This window comes from Sebastes fasciatus, chromosome 22, assembly GCF_043250625.1.
Source record: "Sebastes fasciatus isolate fSebFas1 chromosome 22, fSebFas1.pri, whole genome shotgun sequence".
NCBI classification, from domain to species: domain Eukaryota; kingdom Metazoa; phylum Chordata; class Actinopteri; order Perciformes; family Sebastidae; genus Sebastes; species Sebastes fasciatus.
Window position 1 is genome coordinate 11,763,774 of NC_133816.1, and position 24,956 is coordinate 11,788,729.

General features: G+C 41.5%; 3 protein-coding genes across 4 annotated transcripts; 1 reads left to right on the forward strand and 2 right to left on the reverse strand.

Annotated features, from left to right (window-relative positions):
- Nucleotides 1-56: 56 nt before the first annotated feature.
- efs (embryonal Fyn-associated substrate) lies at nucleotides 57-11,634 on the reverse strand. 2 transcript variants are annotated; one of them, XM_074624383.1, is made up of 8 exons: nucleotides 11,490-11,634; nucleotides 10,669-10,869; nucleotides 8,159-9,433; nucleotides 7,827-7,949; nucleotides 5,598-6,527; nucleotides 4,488-4,559; nucleotides 2,428-2,685; nucleotides 57-2,316 (listed from the first exon to the last, which is right to left on the reverse strand). In XM_074624383.1, exons 2-8 carry the CDS (start codon nucleotides 10,678-10,680, stop codon nucleotides 2,131-2,133), a joined length of 2,856 nt encoding a protein of 951 aa, XP_074480484.1. In that variant the 5' UTR covers nucleotides 10,681-10,869; nucleotides 11,490-11,634; the 3' UTR covers nucleotides 57-2,130. The 2 variants fall into 2 exon arrangements, with proteins under 2 accessions (XP_074480484.1, XP_074480485.1); XM_074624384.1 differs by having other exon boundaries at nucleotides 10,973-11,615.
- Nucleotides 11,635-12,013: 379 nt separating this feature from the next.
- Nucleotides 12,014-16,588, forward strand: dhrs4 (dehydrogenase/reductase (SDR family) member 4). The gene is made up of 9 exons (XM_074624395.1): nucleotides 12,014-12,158; nucleotides 12,458-12,573; nucleotides 13,737-13,914; nucleotides 14,061-14,162; nucleotides 14,315-14,385; nucleotides 15,586-15,637; nucleotides 15,800-15,934; nucleotides 16,023-16,078; nucleotides 16,165-16,588. Exons 1-9 carry the CDS (start codon nucleotides 12,147-12,149, stop codon nucleotides 16,277-16,279), a joined length of 837 nt encoding a protein of 278 aa, XP_074480496.1. The 5' UTR covers nucleotides 12,014-12,146; the 3' UTR covers nucleotides 16,280-16,588.
- Nucleotides 16,589-17,132: 544 nt separating this feature from the next.
- On the reverse strand, nucleotides 17,133-23,207 carry tinf2 (TERF1 (TRF1)-interacting nuclear factor 2). Its single transcript, XM_074624386.1, has 10 exons — nucleotides 22,930-23,207; nucleotides 20,799-21,001; nucleotides 20,273-20,380; nucleotides 19,860-19,955; nucleotides 19,612-19,722; nucleotides 19,186-19,309; nucleotides 18,236-19,079; nucleotides 17,858-17,916; nucleotides 17,660-17,739; nucleotides 17,133-17,399 (listed from the first exon to the last, which is right to left on the reverse strand). The coding sequence occupies exons 1-10, from the start codon at nucleotides 22,961-22,963 to the stop codon at nucleotides 17,277-17,279; spliced, it is 1,782 nt and encodes a 593-aa protein (XP_074480487.1). The 5' UTR covers nucleotides 22,964-23,207; the 3' UTR covers nucleotides 17,133-17,276.
- Between the last annotated feature and the right edge of the window lie 1,749 nt (nucleotides 23,208-24,956).

The window sequence follows — 24,956 nt, forward strand, 5'->3', positions numbered from 1 at the left end:
ATACAACAAATAAAAATTTTTGACAGACTAATATTGCAGTCAATAATCCAAACACATTTGTTTAATTGCAAAAGATGTATTTGTGGATTCTGAACAGGAATACAAGACAGACATCAAATGTAGTGTTAAAAGTAAAGAGGTGTATTACTGTAGGAAAAAAAGTCACTTCTATACCTCAGCAAATACCGATAACAGACTCAAATGAGTTCACATAGTAGTGTAAAAAACTTTCTTGTACAAAAGAAAAAAAAACAGTTTTTGAACTGTTATATATATTTTTCAGAAAAAAAATGTTCATTGTAAATTACCCAGTAAAATCACCCCATGGTGAAGGATGTGCATATATAAAATGTAAGCAAATTAAAGCCATGCAAACTGGAAAGCAAAGAACATAAAAATTGACAGTAATAAATATACTGCTAAAGGTTACTTGCCGATCATGCTCTCTTCATACATACAGTATAGAGCCTGTTTTGGCAGGCAGGTATTCGTTAAGTAATACTTCAAACCTCAACTAGGTGGCACTCCAGCAAAGGAGATGTAAAGGAAGATACAGTATTCCTCAAATAATTATTTAAACCGAGCCACGCAACTGAGAAAATGACTATGCAATGCCCTGATGATGCTGACTTGGATGTGAAAAATAAAAAACTAGAATGTAAGGTGAGGCATTATGACTGACGATACAGAAGATAGATCCTTTTAAGTATTATAATCCAACTTTGTAGAGCACCTTTGTAGAGTAAAGATTTGTAGTGTAAATGTGAAGCATCGTGTTTGTTCACCTTCCAGTCCGACACAGCTTCATACTGAACATGTTTCGGAAGCTGTTTGTGCACAGACTAACATATTAAATCTGATAACTGGCATAAATGAAGTAATATAATGGTCCCAGATGGAAAACAGTATGCGTTTTGTTGGATTTAAAATGCAAAATTCCTCCATTTCAATCAAAAAAAGTGGGCTGTTGCATTTCACAGTTTCTACTAGGGCTGGGCAGTAATACAATATATCTGGAAAGTAGTGTAAACTTGTGTAAAATAAAGGACCTGATGTTCAGAACATTGTGTTCCACTGCCATGCTTTACATTATTAATGAATATATGTATGCATCATACCCAGCCTTAGTTTCTCCCTGACTTGAAACGATTAAAGCAGATGTGAGTGAGCACTGTTGACAGGGGTTAAGAATCTTATGGGAAATGAAAATCAAAGAAGCATGCAGATCATAACAAGACATGTGGAGGCAGGTGAGCTCGGCCAACAGGTTTGTTATCCGTTGCCAGGCGACCACGTGACTGTGGGAAAGAACAGGATTAGGCAATTTCTCACCCAACTATCATTACTCACTCTCAGACGCTCAAATATTGTCTCCCCTGTCAGACAGGAGCTTAATTATTCTTCATGAGGTGTGTACGCCTGCATGAACGTAGAATGAACATGTATTGAGAGATTGTTATCCTCATTTAGTGGATTACAAGCTGTAGTGGAAATGGGTACTACACGAACATACATACTTGCACAGATTAAGAATGGAAGTCGGGCACACTTCCTACTCCACGTCTTATTCCATTTCTTCCATATTAAGCCCCAAAACACTTGATATGCTGCTTCAACAGCTTCAGAATGATGATCACAAAAGGCCTTTCAGGTTAACAGTAAGAAGTAGGCCACAACCAGGATGTTGGGCCTCCTTCTGTGCTATTTTTGGAATAGGGGGGATGGCTAAATAAATAGAGGAAGGAAGGAAAATGGCTATCATGTGAGGGAAGGAAAATATGGCAAACATAATAAAGCAAAGTTCCCAAGATAAACAGTCTGCACAGACACTCAAAGCCACGGAGAGACCTCAAATATTCAATAAGTTAACACTCAAAAAAAGACAAGTGTGCCTGGCATCAAAGCACGGAGGTCAGTATATAAACAAAAGGCAAACCAACACACACTTGGAGGACAAAACCAACAATCACAACCCACCTTAGTAACAGCCGTCGCAAGGCTTCGCTTGCTTCAATCCCATTCAAATGAAAAGTAACGAAAGAGTCTCAACAACAAATAAGGCATTTCAAAAAGAGAAAATATATGTGTAGTGTAAACAAAGTTTTTTTTTTATGCAAGTGATATGAAATATCATGAAGATATTTCTGCCAGGCGCTGGAGCAGAGTGGAGAAGCCGGCCGCTTGCTGGGAGAGCTCGGCGACGCGGTCCACCATCTCCTGTGTGGCCGATACTGACGGGTAGTTTTGTGCGGCGCCCTTTGTTGCCACGACAACTGACTTCAAGGCCTGACAGAGTCGTCCCCCTGAGGTTGTGATCTGAAGTAGAGAAAATAAAAGACAAGAGCATGTACACTTTGTGCATTTGTTCCTCAACATAATCGACTATATCTCCGTGATTTTACACAAAGAGCGTCGTTCTCTACATACCTTGGCCCGGAGGTCGGCGGAGGTGAGAAGGCGGGAGAGCGTGTCCCCGATAAACACCAGCTTGTGCGCCGTCACAATGAGGCTCTTTCCCCGGGCGACGAAGATGCGGGGCGGCTGGTTCCCCTGCACGCTGCTGAAGAGCACGTCGATGGCGTCCGCCAGGCAGGAGAGGTGAGCGAGGCTCTGAGACGAGTAAAAGGACAGCAGCTCCGAGTCCTCCAGGGAGAGGGACATGGGAAGTGGAGGGGATGGGGTCAACTGTGCAAGGAAGGATGAAGTTAGTGTGTGTGTAAGGGAAAGTCATGCCACAGAATCAAATAAGTCACTGGCATTAAATGTATCATTATCTTTAAGAGATGACAAATCCTAGAAATTGGATGGCTACACTTTGACAATTTCTGCACTATGAATCCCTGTAACAGTCGGGAAATTCCAAACAGAGAAAATAAATGAGAAACGTTGTCAGATAAATACACAACCACGATGCAATTCATGCTTTAAGCCATTTTGCTGTACTGCACGTTAATTTAATTACATTTAAATGTCTCTTTAGTACACACTCACAGATTTACCCACTGGCTGCATAGAATTTTGCTCAGATATTTTTCCTATCACTCTGTATATTGTACATGGTTTTCTTTCTTTCGTTATTTTCTTGTATTTATTTCTTATGCCTCGAATTTCATTGTACAGGGAAACATGTTTTTAAGTGTGCATATGACAAAAGCTTCTACTTGACTAGAGCTTCAACGATTAGTCGATTAGATTGCTGATTCATTTTCTGTTGACTGGCCAACTATTGTGATGACCGAGTCAAAATTTTTAAGCAAAAATGACAAATATTTGCTGCTTCCAGCTTCGAAAATGGGATGATTTGATTCTTTTCTTTGCAATTCGTGATGGTAAACTGAATACGTTTGAGTTTTGGACTGTTGGTTGAACAACACAAGATATTTTACTAAATTAATTATCCACTATTTTCTGACATTTTTTATGGACCAAATGATTAATCGAGAAAATAATACACGACTCCAAACAACAACAACAAATAATCATTAGTACTAACTAGAGCTGCAACGATTAATCGATAAATTGTCAAATAAGTTATCAAAATTCTCTGATTCCAGCTGCTTAAATGTGAACATTTTCTGGTTTCTTTACTCCTCTTAACAAGACCATTTTCTGACATTTTATAGACAAAACAACTAATTGATTAATCGAGAAAATAATCGACAGATTAATCAACAATATTCATTAGTTGCAGCCCTAGTACAAACAGCCCTGATCTTAAGCAACCTTTTGTGTTACTCCTGAACATTAGAGCTTCGTCATGTAAACAAACACGCAGACCTCTCTGATTGATGGTGTATAACTGTGTTAATGTGATACAGGACGTGAGCACTCAGCTCTCTTTTAAATAAAGCTGACGGAGTCTTAGACCGAACTTAAAAGCCAGAGAAAGTCAGACACAAACACACATATATAGTACGTCAGCAAGTGGCCCTGTCTAAAGAATGACTGTGCTCTTCTGCCACTTATTGTCCTGCAGCCTCCGTTCTATGTGAGGCAAGATTGTTAAGATTTACAAGTGACCTCTTGTTGGCCGTCTGTGGCGCAACCAAGGAATCTAGCAAGGAGTTGAGAAAATGCAGACTGAGCGATAAGAAAACATGATCTCAGTCTCAAGCAACAGAAGACCAAACTGACTCAAGAGATAACATAGGACAATACCTGATTGTAATTTGTGATTGAAGAACAAATGAAAGCTTTAACTTTATAAACGGATTATCTCAAGCTCCAAGCGTGATGGATGGGTGTACAGATTGTGGTGGTGTAGACTGAAGATGGGTTTAGACCACATCAGAAGCCAGAGAGCTGCAGCGAGCTGGATTAATGAGTCACGGTGCTCATTAGTAAACAGAGCGCAGTGTGGACACAGAGTGAATCAATGACATATCTGTGTGGACTTGCTGAGTGTGTTTCTGTTCAACAAAAAACTTCCCAAGAGTGACAGCCTTTGGACTGTAGGAGCTAAGGATCGTGTAGAGGAAGAGACTCACCGTTGGGTCTGCAGTGATGGTGTGCATGTGTCCGTTCTCACCCAGGACATCAGGAAGTGGCTCAGGTTTACCCTAGTGTGGGAAAGAGACAACAGTCAGGCATGTTTACAGACACATTTACAGTCCGTGTTTGATTGGATTGTAACAATAAAACCACACGTGCACCCATGTCATGTATGAATAGTTGCCAGGAAATATACAGATGTGTTGAAGCACAAAAAACATCACAAACAGAAAACAATGGAAGGTACATGTGTATGTAAGTATCGAGAGTCTTATCTTCTAAGAATTGATTCACAACTTGCAAAAATTTATTTTTAAAACTTTTTTTCCCTACAATACAACCTGTAGGAAACGACAGTAATCCTACATACCACGTCAAACTGTGTCAGCAATATTGTGTAATTTGTTGAAAAAACACACAAAATAACAGTTTTACATTGTTATTTTTGTAAAATATATTTCCGAAATTGGCAAGTTTCTGAGAAATAAAAAGGCAGCTAGCCTAAGGCTGCACAATTAATCCAAATTGTATGTGCAATATTTGTTAAAGATCAAGTGTAAAAAATACCATTATAAAATTAAATATTGTGGTGCTGCAGAGATGCCCTGACCTACACATCATATGCCACATCTTTGTTTGGTACAGATCCCAGAAAAAAAAAAAAAAAAAAAAATCACACCATAATCATTTTGATATGTTTTTCAATGAAATGTTATATTTTTTTATAACTTGAACTCACTGAGAATTAAGAAACACTAAAAACTGTTTAGTACAAAGTATTTATTTGTGCAAGTTTAGCATGAATAAACGTTACTGTTGGTCTTAGGTTTCCTTTTGTGTGTTTAAATTACTGCAATCAGTTGATAACATTTTCAAATATAAAAACTCCATCATTTTATACACACTTTACTCTGCTTCCATGCCATCATTTAAATAAATGAATAGCACTCCTGTGTACGGAATCAAAAATCGATTTTGAAATGGTAATCTTGACCCCAAAAATGTAAATAGAATCGAATCGTGAGATACCAAAATATTCACACCCTGAATTAGTAGCCTGAAAAAGTAAAATATTTCATGCAGATGTTGCATAACAATAAACTGACCTGCAGCTTGACGTATCCAACACTGTCTCCAGTGGGTACTGGTGCAGGGATGGGAGTCAAGCCGATCCCTGCATACTCATTGCTGGGGTCGTCTTCTCCATCTAAGGGTCCCACTGTCAGCGTCACAGTGGACAGAGTGGGAGGCAAGGGGAAGGCAGGCTGAGGGGTCGGGGGCAGGGGTCGCTCCTGGATCCAGCTACCTTTACGGGAGCCCATCCCACCTCCTGAGGACTTCCCATCAGGCACTGGGAGCGCGGGCAATGGCCTGCGGGACAGGGAATCTTGGGAAGGCAAACGTGGTCGGCCCTGAGCCTGCAAGAGGAGGGCGCTTTCCTCTAGGGAGCGCTGGACCAGTGTCAACAGCCCTTCAGATGGTGGAGCGTTGCCAATGGCGGATAACGCCGGCAGAAGGTCTGACAGACGACTCCATGCCTGCTGAAGAGGCGGCGGAGGATCGTCTGAATGGCACGCTTTCCAGGTGGACAGGATTTCAGCCAGCGAGGTGGCGAGGTCCCGCGACGACAGAGCAGTCGCCGAGCATGAGGCGGTGCTCAGCACCGAGTGGACGAGGCTGGAAAGCGTGGCTCTCCACTGCACGTCACCCGAACCGTTACTAGAAACAGAGAGGCGGCGAGTAGAGGTGGAGGAGGATGACAGAGAGTGAGGGAGGACTTCAGCAGTCAACGCAGGCATGTCGTAGATGCCGCAGTCTGGCTCAGAAGAGTCCCAGTTAAGACCTCCACCGCTGGCTCGTTTCTCAGGTCCGGGGACACGATAGACCTGTCCAACGTCCTCGACGGAGATGTTGGACTCCCCTGGGCCCAGAGGCACACCTGGAAGTGTAGGAACGCTGTATACATCGTCATCAACTTCATCAGGCTGGATATCTGATGTGGACACATTGAGAGTGATGGTGGGGACATCATAGACCTACAAGTGGAAGACAGAGGGAATGTTTTTTAGATTATGTGACTTATGAAAGACTTTAGACTTATTTTAAACTTGGCTTGTGCAGGAATAATCAGACTGAACTGGTTAAAGTAAAAACACATGGGCAGGGACACATTTGTACCTTTAAAAACAGCTATGTGCAAAAGCAATGAGTCCACATACAGTAATTGCAGGCAAAGAGGAAAAAATAATCCAACAGCTGGCAGACATATTTAAGTAACGTTGAAGGGGAGACCACTGGGGGCAGGGTGCTGGTGGTGGTATGGCCTTGGCCTGGCCCTGACAGATGGGTGTGACTGAGAGAAAATAGCAGCAGCATTTGAACTGGATAGACAGGCTCCCACAGCAGAAGGAGACAGGTGTGGCCTCGCCTCGAAGGGGGGTAGGGAGACACACTGATGGTGGAATGTGGGACGAAATGGTGACAGGGTATTCGATAGTCATCTCTTGTCGCTTCACTTATACAGACATGAATTCAACACGCCAGTTTACTACAGTTCCCAGACATTTCTTGCTCAATTATGACATTCATAAGGATTGTTATGGGACTATTAGAAAATAAAGAAAAGTTTAATTATAGGCACAACACACATGATGAAAGTTTAACATCTGCACAATGAGTCCAAAACACAAATTTCATGTAAATAGACATTTCAAAAACTCTATTAGTCATACATGTAAGAGGAGATTAAATACATATGAAAGGAAGTTCCCTTTTATAAAACAGGTACTATTATAACTGGTCCATCTGTGGCTCAGTATGCATTGTTAAAGGCGCTAAATGCAAGATTGGGAGCAGTTCCATTGCCTCCATACGGCTCTCAACATGGCAACAGAGCCAGCGGCTCGCAGCTAAAGGTGCTAACAGCGCCAACGGTGAAAACAATGGCAACAGTGCTGACTGAGCTAACAGCGTTAACCTGAGGGGGAACTGGAGGGCGGATAGTACGCTTCCGCAATGGCGCCGTCCGTTGGGATGGCATTATCAGCTGTAACCGCCATATGAGAGCAGTGCAGAGCGACAGTCGTGAGGTAGCCAGTGGAGCACGCTCACATGGAGTAAAAGCACGGCGAGCCGGAGCCAGCCCGGGCCAGCCCAAAGCAACAAAGTCAACAAAGCAAGGAGAAGCTCAGATTACAACACACACAGAGGGAGAGCGACTTCATTCTCTACTCAGGTAGACTTTAATCCTCTATATCTTTACATTGCAAATGGTTGTTTGATGCTATAATAATGCTCTGGCTATCGTATAGACCACCTTTAAGTGTTATCTTTACCTCATTCTCAGAATCAGCTTGTGGTGGGACACTGCGAGGGGTGTCATAGATGCCATCAACATCATCACTGAGGGAAGATTGGATTGGACGCTGCCACCTGCCAGTGGGAGGAGTATCATACACCTACCGAGACAACGGAAGCACAAAACCAAATTATGATCGCAGGTTTCATGAGGGCTCATGAAACTGGGACAACATGCAAACCTTCAAACTCCCGAAGTTAAAAATATTTTTTTTGGAGCAATTAAAAAATGTATGATCCTACAACATAACACTTTTCTTGGCAGAACATCCGTTTCAACAGTGTGGTAAGTGAAGCAGCCATCACATACCTGGTCTTCCACAGCATCTGAGTCTCCTTTTTTGTTCTGCACGTTGTTGCTTTTCTCCAGGCCATTATTCATCCTTTCCTCCTTCTGTTTGTCCTCTTCTTGCTGCAGGCTTGCAGAAGTGACCTGAGCAGTGGGTTTAGGGACAGAGTTAGAATCAGCTGCTGCATCTTTCCTGGTGACTCCTCTCACTGGGGGTGCTGGTGGGGGAGGTTTGCGGGCAAAGTTTGGTGATCCAGGAACCCTGGCCTGCCCCGCTCTGACCAGCAAAGGAGACCCCCGGTGGCAGGCCAGGCCGGGTTTGCCCCTGGCAACAGCAGGGTTGGGTGAAATTCCCTTGAGCAGGGATCTGGGCGATGCTTGGACTGGGGATAATTGAGATGGGTGCTGGTGGGCCAAAACTGTGGCTGAAGTCCTGTGAAGGCTTGCTCCCACAGCGGTGGGTGTTTGGTACAACCCAGGTGTGTCCTGGCTCACTTTCGGCTGGGGGGTAGTGGGTGTTCCGCTGGGGCCGTTAGAGCACACAGCAGTGCCCACAACTCCTCCTGTTGGGGACTGGTAAACATCGTCCCCTGCTAGTGGTGTACCTTTAGGCACCAAGTAACAATCGTCAGACTGTCCCGTTGTTAGTGTTTCTCTAGGAACTAGATATGTAGTGTCCTCTGGTTCATCAGCTGCCCTTGGAACTCCAGTGGGGGCGAGATACACCGACTCTGAAGCTCCTGGCTGTCTGGCATGCTGCGCTGCTGAAGGCAAGGGACTTACTGGAGTCTGATAAAGTGTTCCCGTTATTTCTGTGCCTCGTCCTCTCAGAGAAGGCGAGCGTGGACGCCCCGCCACTCCTAAATCCCAGTCAGGTCTGGGCCGGGTGCCAGAGCTGGAGTGCGAGCGCGGACGCCCTACCTCGACTCTGCGGAGCTCCCCGGGCCTCGAGGCAGCTCCTCGTCCCTCACCAACACCTGGCGGGGAGCGATACACTCCGTCTATGTCCTCTGCACTACTGCTGACAGCAGTCCGAGCCAGTGGGGGGACAGGCGAAAGGTAGACTGAGTCCTCACCGGGGACACGACGGGGGTCCGAGCCTGGGGGTGGGGCGGTCTGGAGGAGTCGAAGACGGTTGGCAGGGGCGATACCCTGTCTGCCGTGCAGGGAGCAGAGCCACCAGCCCGGCCCGCCACCCTGCTCCTGCTCAAGAACCATCAGTATGTCGCCCTTCCGGAAAGCCAGCTCCTCGGGGCTCTCTGCTGCGTTGTCAAACAGCGCCTTTGCCAAAACCGTCTGAGAAAGAGGACGAGACAAGAGTAGAAATCATAGACACGGACCTTCCCATTCAGTAACTCACACACCAAATGGCCATTAAAAGTAGGTTTTAATCAAGAACCTAAACTCACACAAGCTAGTGTCTCACATCTGCACACCACAAACAAACAAGTGCATTGACACGCCGAGTCAAGGAGTATAAAAAGGTTGATTGTTTAGGGCTATTGAATGGAGAGTGAATAGGAGTGAATAGGGAAGATCTCGTAAAAAAAAAAAAATGTGCGTGTGAGAGACTGAGGGGCATGAAGAGGATGGGTGAACACACAAAAAATGGAAACGCTAGCATCATGACAAACTCAAAACTCACAGCTGTGTCAATAATCATGAAGCAGAGGAGAGATAGAGGGGCACGGTAGGGGAGGATCAATGACCAAATGGACACAAGGGCTTAATGGTAATGAGCGAGATGAGAGGGAGGGGGAGGGGATAAGAGGCACATCTGTCCCTTGCTGTTTAGGATTTAATTGCCAACCCAAAGCCAGAGAGTCAGGCCCCCTTTCATTTTCTAAACCAACCCCCTGGGGACAACCAGGCTCCATTGAGCCATGTGGGTCCCCCTTAGAACAGTAATGGAGGCAATGATAAAACATGTAGATATGGTGAGATAATAACAAAGGTATGGAGTAGCTTTTCACATCTATCAATAAACTGTTCATCTGTCAAATGTTTCAAAAGTCGCTTAAAGCTTTTCCCCATGTTGTCCATGTATCTGTTTTTATGTTTTTTATGTTTTTTCCCACTCACAATGTTGTTTGGTTTCGATTGCCCAGAAGTATTTATAGATATTTAAATCAATATCCTCCTCACAAACACTAACCATACACTTCCACGCAACACACACACACACTTGTTTTCTTTAAATGTATTTACTGTATTGTTATTGTTATTATATATATCTTGTCCTAATTGTTTGTTATCACTATTATGTGGTCATATTATTTCTTTATATTAATATTGTCTCTAAGTGGAGGCTTCAGATAAGCTCAGTGGTTTTTTTGCCTGTTCCTGCACTGTATATTATTCTTTTTTTTTGTTTTGTTATGTTGTATAGTCTTGTGCAAAATAAATAAACAAAGGTAAAAACATGCCCAGCAAAATACAGATATTTTTAAGTTACTTTTGATCCCATTGTGACATACCATCACACAAGATGCACACTTCATACAAAACAAAGAGACAAATACTGTACTCACGGAGACAGACATTGTTGCTACTGTTAAGTCTCAAGAGAAGATAACCGGTCAGTCTGGGTCGTCCATCTAGATCAGATCAGCGGTGGCTCTCATGGATGTGTTTCTTTGCCAGAGAGAGACTCGGTGCAGAAGAAGCACAGCTGAGTCCGAGGAGAGGACACATGTCTCAAAGTCCCGTCATCTCCAGCCTTCATAAGAATCCTGCAAATCGATGCCAACTCGTTTATAAACACACAAGAGAGACAGTAGCTCATAACGTTACAAAGGCACATGTGAAATGAAAAGGTAGTGCAGGAGGCAACACCTGTCTATCCCCTTTTCCACGCCCAGTGACGTTACGTTAACCAAGGTCTATGGAAGGAGGCTGGGACACGGGTCTTGTTGTATAAGGTAAACGCATGCGCAGTGTAACTCAAGCTGTGTTACGATTGGCTCAATTTCAGGCCAGATTCTACTGCGCATGTGCAAAACCACCCATCGTTATGACGCGTTGATGACGCGTGACGCAGCCTCCTTTCCATAGGCCTTGACGTCAACCCGCTAAGCTAACGTTAGCTTAGCACCGTAGATACATAAGCGGTGTATCAAATACATCTACTGTAGTTATCAATACGTATCCAGGTTCAAATGGTGATTCATTTGAAGAGGAGTTATCAGTGTTGTCGCGGCCTAGCTAACTGCTACTAGCTGCATAATGTACTGGTTTATCTCCAACGGCTAAAGTTCAAAACAACAATAGCGCCGCCGGTTAAAAACCGTTAAAACCGGTAAAACCGTTAAAGCCGTTAGCACCCAAATCCGCCATTGTACAAATAAATAACCTTGCTTTTTTTCTTCGTATCGCCCTTAAACTTGGCATCGGCGTACAGTCTGTGTGATAACGTAAAAAAATCACTTCTTTTCAGGCGTAAAAAATCATCTGAGGCCATCAACGTTCAATCATCTTCGGAGGATGATGACAACAACGTTATCTCCGCCTCTCCTAGGAGCTAGTGAAGGAGGTGAGGACACTGGTCTTGTGGAGTATGACGCATGCGCAGTGTAGACCATATTTTACTGCGCATGTGTAGTACCCCTGCTATGACGCGTGACTTAGCCTCCTTCTATAGGCCTTGTCCGCAGCTCGGGTTGCGTTTAGGGACGTCCGAATTTGGTGGTTAATCAGAAAACTTAGCTGTAAACTGAGAAAAAAAAACTAAATATGTGCCCTATGCTACGACTATCACAGTAAAAACAGCAAAATTCTCAATTCCCTAAGCAAACATCATTATTGTTTGGACGGACTTGGCTATATGATTGAATTAAAGAGCAGCTAATTTACGTTGGGCTGCTTTTATTTTGACAGCAGGACTTTTTACCCGGAAAACACTGAATGTAGCACAGCGACACATGAATTGTAGGACGCAAAGGTCCAGGCAGTGGACTTTGAGAGCCTTTTAAGATATTCCTCTACTGTGCAACCTCAAGTTCACTATTGCATGAACTGCAGGGTGAGATACTGCACTTGATCACATTTCCACAACTGCATTAGTTGCTTATACAATATGTAGCCCACTGCGTATAAGTATACTGAGTTTACCTTTTCTAAATGTTATCATTGCTGTGGCTTTACCATGCATCCAGTGTATTATCAGTTTAAGTGACTTATGAAAAAGTGGTTCCCAATGTCATTCACTGTTTACTTGTATCTCTCAGCCTTCAGCTTGTGCACCACTGCTGTCAGATGACCTCTGCCCTATATACCAAGTGTCATGAAAAATAAATATCCATGATTATTCTGTGTTCACAGGTGATGTTGAGGAGTGTATTCAGGTGCCTTAGGAACAATCCTGTTGCTGGCCTAAGGAGTATGTCTCAAAGTAGCCTTGCTGGGAAGGTAGCCATAGTCACTGCCTCCACAGATGGGTAAGAATTACATGATACTGACCTAAAAATACACAGAACAGTAAGAAAATGGCTTAATAGTTAATTAAAACACAGTCTAACAATGGAGTAGAAGCGCTGCTGGGTCTTTGTAGTAATCACATACAGGTAATCTTTGGATCCTTCAGGTGGACTGTGCTTATTAAATCTTGTGAAGGGCTTATTGCATGGGTGGGATATATACTGTATATTGAAATTAAAAGCATGGCATTTTAATTTTGCACAAACCTTACAATGTGCCTTGTATGTTATGTTAGGAGACTTGCATTTTGAGACCGTACTCCACCAATGCAATGAGCCCTTCACAAGATTGAATTAAAACATTCCCTTGGATGATATGTAATCTGTACTAGTGTGTGATCTTGTGAAGAAAGCTCAGTGAAGACTTCCCTGTGTAAGACAGCAGAAAAAAAGTCCTCCAAATTACAGGAAGGAATGATGCAAATGTTATTAAGCTGGTATTGAGAGCGTCCTCGCCTTCGCAATAACTGAACTGTGACTGCAACACCCCAGGTCAAGACAGTAAAAGGCAAAGTGGTGCATCAAACTGTATCAAAAATCATTGGCCATCATATTTCATGAGCTACGATCTCTTGCTGAAATGTACACCTGTAGACTTTTAAATCTTTTAAATGACTGAAAAATAGGACAGTTTTACTTTTTAACACAAGTGGTGTTACTATATTCTTGTCTTTGGGACATTAAATGGTAAGTACACAATGGAAAGTATTAGGTATGGGACGATATGAAGATTTGATGTCACGATTATCCTGGCCAAAATAATTGCAATTCATGATAATCTAGATAGTTATCAAAATATGCTTAAAACTCTTAAACTGGCACTAAAACATACTGGAATCACTTTATCTTATATTTTTGTTAAGAAACAAATATTTGTATTGCATCAATCTTAAATAAGATAATCATAAATCATAAGGCCCCCCTGCATATAAAGAGGATAAATACATTATCTTTTAAAAAGAAGCATTGACTGTTGAATAATCTAATCTTCAAAGGATGGCATCTGAAAAGATCTCAACCATCTGTCTCATAATAACATCTTGTAAAAACAGTTACAACACATTGCTGATAATAGCAGCTTTGGATGCTCTTCTCCTCCTCCTCCTCCTCCTCCTCCTCCTCAGCATTGGTCTGGCTGCAGCTCAGGCTCTGGGGAAGAGAGGAGCCCATGTGGTGGTGAGCAGCCGGCGGCAGGCCAACGTGGACAAGGCCGTGGCGCTGCTGCAGAGCCAGAGCATCCAAGTGACCGGGACCACCTGTAATGTTGGCAAGGGAGAGGACAGAGAGAAACTGGTTCAAATGGTGAGTGTTTTTTAAATTCTATCGACCACAGGTATATGGTTCATAGACATCCACGAGTTTGGATAACATGGCTGCATACTCATAATTATGAGGTGATTCATTTGACTTCTAACCTCATTAACAGTCTCATTCTGTGTTTGGAACAGACTCTGGATCAGTGCGGGGGTATTGATATCCTGGTATCTAACGCAGCTGTCAACCCTTTCTTTGGAAACATCATGGATTCCACAGAGGAGGTCTGGAACAAGGTACACACAACAAACGAAGCCCCCGGACTCATTTATTAAGCAAAGAATGGTTTAAATGAGTCTGTGACTCCTGTCTCTTAAACACTCATTTCATTTAGTTTAATTTAATTTAATAATTTATGGGATAATTTCTACATTTCTTTCTATACTAGATCCTGTCTGTAAATGTGACATCAGCCTTCCTCATGACTAAGTTGGTGGTGCCTCATATGGCGAAGAGGGGGTGAGTGACAAACTAAAAGACAATCCAAACAACAATAAAGAGTATAAAACAATGTAGGGCTGCAACTAATGATTATTTTCATGTCGATTAATCTGTTGATTATCTTCTTGATTATTTGATTAGTTGTTTGGTCTATAAAATGTCAGAAAATGGTGAAAAATAATCGATCATTGTTTCCCAAAGTCCAAGATGACGTCTTCAAATGTCTTGTTTTGTCCACAACTCAAAGATTTTCATTTTACTGTCATACAGGAGTAAAGAAACCAGAAAATATTCACATGTAAGAAGCTGGAATCAGAGGATTTAGACTGTTTTTTTCTTAAAAAATTACTCAAACCGGTTAATTGATTATCAAAATAGTTAGTGACAACTAATTGATTAATCATTGCAGCTCTAAACAATGTACATCAATCAACATTCAAACAAATGTAAATATACCCGAGTTAGCTGAAAGGCTAAATTTCATCCTTTGCCTGATGTTATTAGGCCTCCTAGAATAATACAAATAATACAATATGTACAATAGTTAAAAACATACTACATTGTGGTAAAAAGCATATACAACAGTTAAACAACATGAGCGGACAAAATCCAAATATCAGATGAGGTACAGTATGAGTACAGTTAGGGCTGGGGATATGGCCATAATCTTATATCAAGATGTAGGTCATTTCATATCTCGATAACAATATATATCACAATATAGCATGTTTTCTTTTCTGTAAATAAATAAACAAATAGTCTATATGGAATAACCATATGGTAAAGGGCATTTCTGTATACTCCTGTGTGAATTAAGTACTTGACAAATGAAAAGTATTTCTCATTTTAAGAACTTCAGTGCAAAACAGTTTTAACTGAAATTATAGAGAAAAAAGAAATAAATATAGGCGTAGCCTATATCGCAATAGAAACGATATAGAAAATATACACGATAGACATTTTTATAGCGTTTTTTTTTTTGCCCAGCCCTAAGTACAGTCATCAGTGTTGACATTGTTGGTTCTCAATAAGCCATTTCTTAACATTAAACTTGAATGAATAACATGATGAGGACTCTCTAATTGATTATGATGCTGAATCCCAATGATGTGATGCTTCGAAGGAAAAGACAACGTGGCTAAATGCAGTTTTTCCGAGTGGGATTGTGCAGTCCTCCCTCGATATTGAATTACAAATGCTCTGTACTTTTCTTTTCAGAGGTGGGAATGTAGTATTTGTGTCGTCTGTGGCTGGATACCAACCAATGCAGGTCAGTGGGAGAAAGCAGAACATTTATCTCAAACATATTTGTATTAAGATAAATACAATAGGAGGTACAGTCTCCTTGTAGAGCTGATATATCATAACAAATAAAGTGTGACATTCTTGTTTTGTCGTCATTATGTAAACCAGTGTGCATGTGTCTGTGCAGGCTCTGGGTCCTTACGGTGTGAGTAAGACAGCCCTGCTCGGTCTGACCCGGGCGCTGGCCCCTGAGCTGGCCCACAGCAACATAAGAGTCAACTGCGTGGCCCCCGGAGTCATCAAGACCCGCTTCAGCTCTGCGGTGAGGAGAAAAACACACTCTTAGTTATCACACACTCAAATCCTGTATTCATGGGTGTCTTTGTTAATTTACTCCCGTTTTGCTCCAGTTGTGGGAAAACGAAGACATCATGGACGAGTTTAAAAAGACGCTCAGCATCAAAAGGTACAGCTCACGCTCACATGGAAGTACGTCACCGATATGCCGTACAATGCTCACATGAACGCCATGTTTCACATTTATCCCTTCAGGGTCGGAGAGCCAGAGGAGGTCGGAGGAGTGATCGCCTTCTTGTGCTCTGAGGAGGCGTCCTACATCACTGGAGAGACCATCACAGTGACCGGAGGGATCGGCTGCCGACTCTGAAGCTCCAGTGGCAACAGATTTGTCCGTGTGCCTGTATAGATGTATGTTTTGATTATATTTTTGACTGCTCTTCTTGAATGTGGACACAGCACAGCCAGAATCAATATAGAAACCTTAATATGAAAGCTAATATAAGCCAGGATAGTGAGGCATTTAACATTTTATAACAAATTATTGAAGATTTGGGGGTTTTCTAAGTTTCCTGGGTGATTTTCTGTGAATTTCAGTGTAATGATTTCTACTCTCTGATAGCTGTGACAACTAATTTCTCCCTCGCAGTCTATGTGATAAGATGACATTCAATTTCTACAATAAATGGGAAGCTTTTCATGCTCCTGGATGTTTTTTTAAGCACTGAAATAAACATATGATTGACAAACCCAGTTGTGGAAGGTTTTTAAAACTATTCACTTCTTACTCATGTATCACATATTGCATAAATTGGATGGCAGGAGCAGTTCAGGAAGAGCGTGCTTCATCTTTTCGCCGTTATCTGTGTATCAAACGGGCAGTCCACCAATGTGAGCGGATTACACTTTAATGCGGTGAATGAAATGCAAAATGTACAAAGTGACCAATTCTTCTCATATATATATACTCAAATCTTTATTAACTGAGCATATTACAGGTTTAAAATATTTATAAAAAGGGACTGATTTGCAACGAGTATAATCCAGATGTTGTCTGGTCTTTATTTACAAACTGTACAGTAACAATTTAAATGCTGAGTGCCCATAATCTGTGATGATGCCATTTTAGGGCTTCTTTTCCATGATGACAAACCACTGATTCAAGTTCAAATCTGAGTCGGCTACAGTGAGATCATAAAATCAAGAGAAAGATGATGAAAATAAATGTTCGTCAGCCACAGCGGCTGGTGCGTTTCACTTTATTTTTGGCTTTTCTGTCAATGCAGCTGGTGGAGAAAACCAACTTCACCACAGTCAAAGTCCTCTGAGCGTCTTTCTGCCGTTAGTTTCCCCAAAACCAAACCATGTCACCATCTGCGTTTGCTGCCAGCAGACGACGAGTCCCGCTGTGTCATCCTGGGCTTCCAGTACTCCCTCAGAGTGGGAACATATGTGCCGTGTTTGGTCTTGTAGTAGCGCTTCATAAACAGCTGAGGGAGACACAGTCAGTCAGAACAAACTTGATTGAAATATCAGCACAGGTGTGATGGGAGTCATATTTATTCCACCAGTAATTTCTTTTCTCGGGGCTCCCACACTTTTCAATGACTGTCAGTGTCTCGTTTGGTGAATTTCAGAGGCTTAAAGTCGCTATGTTTTAGGCTTAAACACAGGTGTTTTCAGTTAATCTGGCTGATTTAAAAAAGGATTTTCACTGCCAATGGAGACATCATGTTTGGCGAGTACATACCCTGCCTTTAAAGTTCTTCGTCGCCTCATCCTCAGAATCAGCTACGTAGTCGTCATCGTCTCCTGGGAGGGCCGACGTCTCTAAACACAAAAGGAAACACAGTTAAAGTAAAACCTGTGCAGGTGACCTTTCATTGACTTTTCATCCTTTTTTCTTTTTAGTAACTCTGTGTTCAAGTTACATAGTTTGTTGAATCACCTGCGTTACTCCGTTGCTGAGAGGGAGAGCTGCTTATACCCGGTAATACAGGATGATTTCTGTCAAGTAGAAACAACATCATTAAACTAGAGTCAGTTAATTTTTTTAATCAATTAAGGTTCTGCTGGTGAATAGGAAAAGACAGGGAAATCTTTAAACTGCTTTGCTAGTGGCATTTACAATTTAAGTCTAAAGACAACCAGGAAACATGGAAATTTGTCTTTAAACAATACCTGACTGAGACAGAAAAACAAATTAAACCGGAAACGTTGGCACTAAATCACTTCTTTCATCATTCTTGCGATACAAACTTGACATAATAATGATAGTATTAAGGCGTACTTTGCACCATGTGCACTGTATTCTCATGTCTCTTACTCTTTATCGGCCAGGCCAGCAGGAAAATCCGAGTCAGGCTTTTGAGGTTGGCTGCTTTTATGTGTTGGAGCTTTAACTGGTGACTTCCTCCTCTGATGCTGCCGTTTCATATATGAGGATTTTCCGCTTCTATCAGTCCCGTTAGCGCTGGCAGGAGTCGCTGGCAGTTTTTCAATAACAACTCTGGGTTGGCTTCTTAGACAAGAGACATAAATGGAGCAGAGGGATGGATCTTTAGGCAGTTTCAGCGTTTTGACACCCAGCTGGGTCATACAGCTCTCCAGGGCTGCTCTGTCGCGCTCCTCGTCTCTTACGGCTCTGTCTCCTTCACTCTCATTTGTCCTCTGATCGCCTCTATGCTTCCTGAGCATGCTCGCTCCACTTCTCAAACTCCTACTTATCCTCTTTTTCCCAAATCTGGTCATGCGTATCACTTCTTCCTCCTCCTCATCGGATTCACTTGCAGGTTGCTTGCGTTTCCCTCCACTGCTTCTTTTTGAGGCGTTCCTCTCCTCCACTTGTTCCTCGCCCTCTTTTGCTCCATCGTCTTTGGGTTTTTGTCTCTGTTTAACCACAGTGAATTTCAAGTCCTTGTTTGGTGCATCTTCAGAGCCGGCTGTCTCGTCGTCACCTCTCAGTGTCCTGATCATAAATGGTACGTCTTCATTAGATATAAGTCCGATAACAGGCGTAATAAACGGTGTTTTGTCTCTTTTCTGTGTGCCATCGGACTGGTCCGCAGCAGACTGTTTGGCTCCTGTTGGGTGATTTGAAGGTATTCTTCCAGAGGGTGGCAGAGAAAGTGAAGCCAGGATGGAGTCTCCCATGTTTGGAGGGAGGGATGCTGTAAAAAACAACAACATGTGGATAATGAGAATTATTAAAGGCCTCACTGTTATAGCCATGCTAGCTAAGAAGATAAGCTAAGCTAAGAAGTTATCTAGTTGTACCTGCGGTCTCCATGTGACCCAGACAGGTTTGATGTTGAAGCAATATCTTCAGGAGTTGGGGTTGGGTGGCTGCCCGGGCACACTCCTCCAGGACAGGGGGGGCATCACTGAGCCACGACACAGTCTGGAGACAATTAATAACATATAAACAGTTTCTAAGAAAACTATATTCATTTTGAATCCCATTTTGTCAGCAGGCATTTTTAGATGATTGCTAGCTATAGTAAAAACAAAACTATACTTTGCTATTACATGTTAGATGTGCTCTTGCAGGCTACAACTTACAACTAACAACATATTCTGGACTGAGTTGACTTTTTACAAAAGTACAGAAACTGCACTGTGTAAGTCAGTAATGAAAAGAGCAATAGATTAGGTGTAATGTGCAACAAAACAAGAGAAGCTGGTCTCAAAAGCACCCACTACCTGAGCTAGGTTGGGAACTGTGAGCAACTGGTCCAGTCGAACCAAAAACTCCCACAGCAGCTTCTCCAGTTCCTGGTCAAACTTTGGACCGTAATCCACGGGAAACTCCTCCTGTCAGAAGAGAGAATAAGAATCGTTGGCCGTTACACTCCTACGTACATCAACTGAGCGATGATCACGATAGAAAATGAAATCAGTTGCTGCCTGCTGCTGTGTGATTACAAATAAACACTAGTAGAGGGACTCACCTTGAAGAACTCTTCTCTCTCTGTTGGGTCTTTTAGGAGAGTGTGAACCAATGAATGGAAACCTTCTACTGTTCTCAGGATCTTTACATCCCTCCTCTAGGAGACAAAATAGAAAAATTACACTTTTTCCACACATAATATATCAAATGTCATACATCTACATTGTGGCTTTATTGTTTTATTATTGTAATATCATCAAGTTATCTTTAAGTGATTAGTTATCTTCTATATACTCTACTTACTATTTTACAAACTGTTTACACCTCTATGTATGTGTGTATATATATATATACATATATATATATACACAGTATACATCCTGTTTACATTCAGCTTATTCATTCAACCCCACAAAGTGTATACAGTGACAATGCAATTTCTTGTGAGAACGTGAATATTAAATTTTAATTTACCATAGTAGGACCAGAGGAGGCTGACATTGCAGCAGGAGCACGGATCCTTTGCAGGTGTGGCATAATCACCGTTTCATCCGGCTGTGTACAGCACAGCTCCAAGATGAACTGTAAAGAAGGGTGATAAAGGTAATGAGCTGTGTATTTAAAGCTGCAGTGCGTAGAAATGGAGCAAATATGATTAAAAACAGTTATTTTTATAAAACGGTACACTATATCCTGACAGTAGTGCATGAGACAGGTAATCTGAAAAAAAATCATGTTCCTCTGTGTCCTCCGGTGCTCCTAATGGCATCTGCAAGATTTCACAGACCGGAGGAAAACAACCAATCAGAGCTAAGCTGGAGCCTGCCGTCTCTGAGCTGCTGTCAATCACACACGAACTCCGACCAAACGGTCAAACTAGGCAGCGCTGATCAAATATTAATCAATAGTCTGTTAATGTAATGCCTATTTCTCTCCTACAATGTTTTGAGAAACATCTTGCAGTGTACTGTTTAGCTGTAAAATCAGATCGAAATCTCACCCGTCCTCTCAGCCCGAGTGCCAGCTTGCCCTGGTGTCTCACGGTGAGCAGCCCGGGGACAGTCTCACAGGTTGATGTCACAACTTCCTCCACGACCCCATACTGCATCACATCCCTCTGCTTCATCACTTTCCAGAGGGCTGCAGAGAGCAGGCGCAAAGGCGGGGCCAGGAGCTGAAGGGCAGCGAAAGGAAGGCTGACATCTGTGCAGACAAAGAGACAAAGCAAATGAGATAAACAGTGGCACATTCATAGCAACTAATCTGACACACAGGGTTGAAAACTTCAGCTTCACTTGTCTCCATGGACCATTTTAATGTGTCCCGCTTGCTACAACCCAAGCAGTGATGCTCAGGGTCTGAAATTAACCTTTTTCGTCACCTGCCACTGTGGCAGGTCACTGAACATTTCTACTGGCCACTCAGTGTTTTTGTCTGCCACTTCTGAAAACTAGGTAGAACGCTTTAAAAATTGTAAACACTGAGTCAGTGGTTCCAGACCGTAGAATTATGGAATAAATCATGTAACCTTAATCCATGACTATATTTGGTAACGCCTCATTTTACAGCTCCACAAATGTCATGGTAATTAGGTGATAATTAGCAAGTTACCTATTTGAAATTTCTTTGGAATTACTGCCAAATTAGTAGTCCCAATCTGTTGTATGACTTAATTGCACATCATTTGCTTCATATTGACGCTTGAAGAAGTTTCTTGTGTGTAGTGTTGGCCGCTAACATTATGTTCCAGACTGTGCACTTTGGATTAGTCTACATGCCCAGGTAGTGAGATTTTGAGTCTTGTGGACAGAGCACTCTTGATCTGTGTATTTAGCTGTGTTTTACATTAACATACAGCCTTGAGTAACATTCGTTTTACTAATTTTAAGTGCCAAGTACTCTTCATTTCAATAAATAAATAGTATGGTGGCAATTTGTCACGGTGAACTATTGTGTGTTATATTGGTGCCGTGCTAAACTTTAAATGCTTTTGTACTTGCGAGTGCGATTGAGTGACAACTTGACAAACTATTTATTAATTGTTTTAAGGGTGGGGGTGTTACGGCTGTATGTGTTTCCTTTGCTGTTGTCCCTTTTCCCTCTCCAGTAGCTCTGCCCAGGTGTGCTAAACTCCTCAACAGGTGCCCAGGTGTGCTGCATTCCTCAACGAGGTGCCCGGGTGTGCTGCATTTGGGGTGTGCTGCATTTGCTCGCTCAACGAGGTTGGGAAGGAAGTGCTTATAAGCTCCTGTGTCAGCTGCAGAAGAGGGAGGCTTCTGGTGTGGGGACTGCTGGTTTTGCTGCCTCTCAATTTAGTGTATTTTTCGTATTTTCTTGTTAATAAATCCTATGCATTTTGAGAGTTTTAAAAGGTGTCTTCTGTGTTTGATTTGGGTCAGTGTTTAAGTGTTGTTCGCCCCAATAGGGATGCCCAAGGGTGGGGCGTAACAAAGCTTAGAATTGCTTTTGAAAAATAATATTTCTTAATATAAGGAAAACCTGTCTGCCATGGTGGCAGGTGATCTGAAATCTTCACCTGCCACAGCCAACATTGACCCTGTTATTTGGCAGGTGGCAGGTGCTAATTTCATTCACCTGGTGATGGTAATGAGGGAGTCTCCCATCAGCTGCCAAAGGACACATTTACATGGTCCACTGACTGTCACAGCCTTAATCACTACCTTAACTTATTCAACATAAACTATGTTCATTACAATATTGACAAAGTTATTAACACTTTCCTGGAAATGTGTTAAATAAATCACAAGCTATTGAGAAATAGTGGAATATAATTATTAAATGTTTATAATAAAGTAATTTTTGATACATTTTTGAGGTAAATATTGGGGTAATTTCGCAGAAATTTCAAATAGGTTACTTGCTAATTATCACCTAATTACCATGACATTTGCAGACCTGTAAAGTGAAGTGTTACCCTATATTTAATTTAGGCTGATTTCATCACCTGGTGATGCTAATGAGGGAGTCTCCCATCAGCTGTCAAAGCCGTCTCTCTGCCAAAGGACACATTTACATGTCTCCACTGACTGTCACAGCCTGAATTACTATGTTAACTTATTCAACCTAAAGTAAGTTCATTACAATATTGACAAAAAGTTGTTAACACTTACCATTTTCCTTCGCTTTTCTTGTAACTTTAGCCATAACGTCACCACTGAATCAGCAAACTAGATAGCTAACCATCAACTATGCTCCTCGAGAAAGCTTCAAAACTGACTCTAAGTAACAGTTTACACCAGCAAAAGTTGTTAGGAAACTTAGCTGAGATAATATTTACTCTGTACTGTATTTTTGTTTATAGTTACACCGTCATTGTTGTTGTTCAACCGCTCAAAACAAAGCTAGCAACACAAACAAGTCTGCTTCTTCTCATCCTCCCGCGTTCACTACTGCAACATAATCAATCTCCTATCTTCACCCGGGTGTGCCGAGTGGGCGGTGCTGATTAAAAAGACGGCTCGAATAAGAAACCCCCGCCCACGCGCAGCACTGTGTTATTAAAAACAAACGCACCCAATGATATAAACAGGATATGACGTAGCAGCACATCCGAAAGCCGTTGCTCCCCATCTGTTTTTTATTATTTCTATGATTTTATTGCTTAGATGTGTTGTAATAATTAAAAAAATAGCATAGAAACAACATTTTTTTAAAAATTATATTATATAATTATTATATTATTATATATTATATATATATATATATTTATTTTTTTTAACTTTTTCTTTTAAACAAACACAATCAAACATACAAACCACAATACAATGATGCAATAACGTTACAAGACTGGTCCATAAAAGAGAAAGAATAATAATAAATACATTTAAAAAAAAGTTAAAGCATAAATAAAATTGAACAACAACATTTTAAGGCGGAATGGTGTGGAGAATGTCAGAACATTTTAAGGAGTACATGGAAAAGAATTATGTGCCAATTAAAACTAAGATAATGGCCCAAAGAAAATGTTAAATAAAACAAGAACATTTAAGAAACAAACCAACCATGATATTTATCTTTATGAGTTTACTGTATATCCCTACAGTGGGAATAAACTCATATTGATACCTGTCATGGTTGGTATCGATATGAGTTTATATCCCTACAGTGGGAATAAAATTGCTTAATATATTACATACAATACATGTCAGACGATAAGTAACAAGAAACTGTAGTAAGTGCAGGGGAAAAAAAGTACCCTAAATACATGTCATACGATAAGTAACAAGTAGTAAGTGCAGGAACAAAAAATTAGGGCTGTCGATCGATTGAAATATATAATCATGATCATCGCAAATTAATCGTACATTTTTTATCTGTTCAAAATGTACCTTAAAGGGAGATTTGTCAAGTATTTAATACTCTTACCAACATGGGAGTGGCCAAATATGCTTGCTTTATGCAATAGTATATATATATATATATATATATATATATATATATTATTGGAAATTAATTAACAACACAAAACAATGACAAATGTTGTCCCTCACAGGTACTGCATTTAGCATAAAAAATATGCCCAAATCATAACATGGAAAACTGCAGCCCAACAGGCAACAACAGCTGTCAGTGTGTCAGTGTGCTGACTTGACTATGACTTGCCCCAAACTGCATGTGATTATCATAAAGTGGGCATGTCTGTAAAGGGGAGACTCGTGGGTACCCATAGAACCCATTTTTATTCACATATCTGGAGGTCAGCGGTCAAGGGACCCCTTTGAAAATGGCCATGACAGTTTTTCCTCTCCAAAATTTAGCGTAACTTTGTAGTGTTATTTAGCCTCCTTTGCAACAAGCAGTATGACATGGTTGGTACCAATGGATTCCTCAGGTTTTCTAGCTTCGTATGATCTTCACTTTAGCTCTAAAACTGAGCCCGCTGCAACCTCCAAAAGATCGATTCCGTTAAAGAAAGTAGTGGCATTAAACGATTCTGCATTAACGCGATGACAGCCCTAAAAACTGTTTATGTCATATGTTCATATAAAAACATGACTATCACATTTTTTAAACTCTCAAATATCAATATTGGTATTGGCCTCAAATACCCAGTATCAGTCGAGCAACAGAGGTAATAACTCTGTTTGTCAGATGAAGAAAGGATGTCTCTCACATACACCCACAGGCTAGATGAACT

Coding starts and splice junctions, on each gene's coding strand:
- dhrs4 (XM_074624395.1), top strand. Junction 12,574..13,736: donor GTCACTGCCTCCACAGATGG/GTAAGAATTACA, acceptor CCTCCTCCTCAG/CATTGGTCTGGCTGCAGCTC. Junction 14,163..14,314: donor CAGAGGAGGTCTGGAACAAG/GTACACACAACA, acceptor TTTCTATACTAG/ATCCTGTCTGTAAATGTGAC.
- efs (XM_074624383.1), bottom strand. Junction 4,560..5,597: donor TTGGATACGTCAAGCTGCAG/GTCAGTTTATTG, acceptor TTCCCACACTAG/GGTAAACCTGAGCCACTTCC. Junction 2,686..4,487: donor CCATCACTGCAGACCCAACG/GTGAGTCTCTTC, acceptor TTCCTTGCACAG/TTGACCCCATCCCCTCCACT.
- tinf2 (XM_074624386.1), bottom strand. CDS start 22,963: ATGGCTAAAGTTACAAGAAAAGCGAAGGAAAATG. Junction 19,080..19,185: donor GGGTCACATGGAGACCGCAG/GTACAACTAGAT, acceptor TGTTTTTTACAG/CATCCCTCCCTCCAAACATG. Junction 17,917..18,235: donor GCTGGCCTGGCCGATAAAGA/GTAAGAGACATG, acceptor TCTACTTGACAG/AAATCATCCTGTATTACCGG.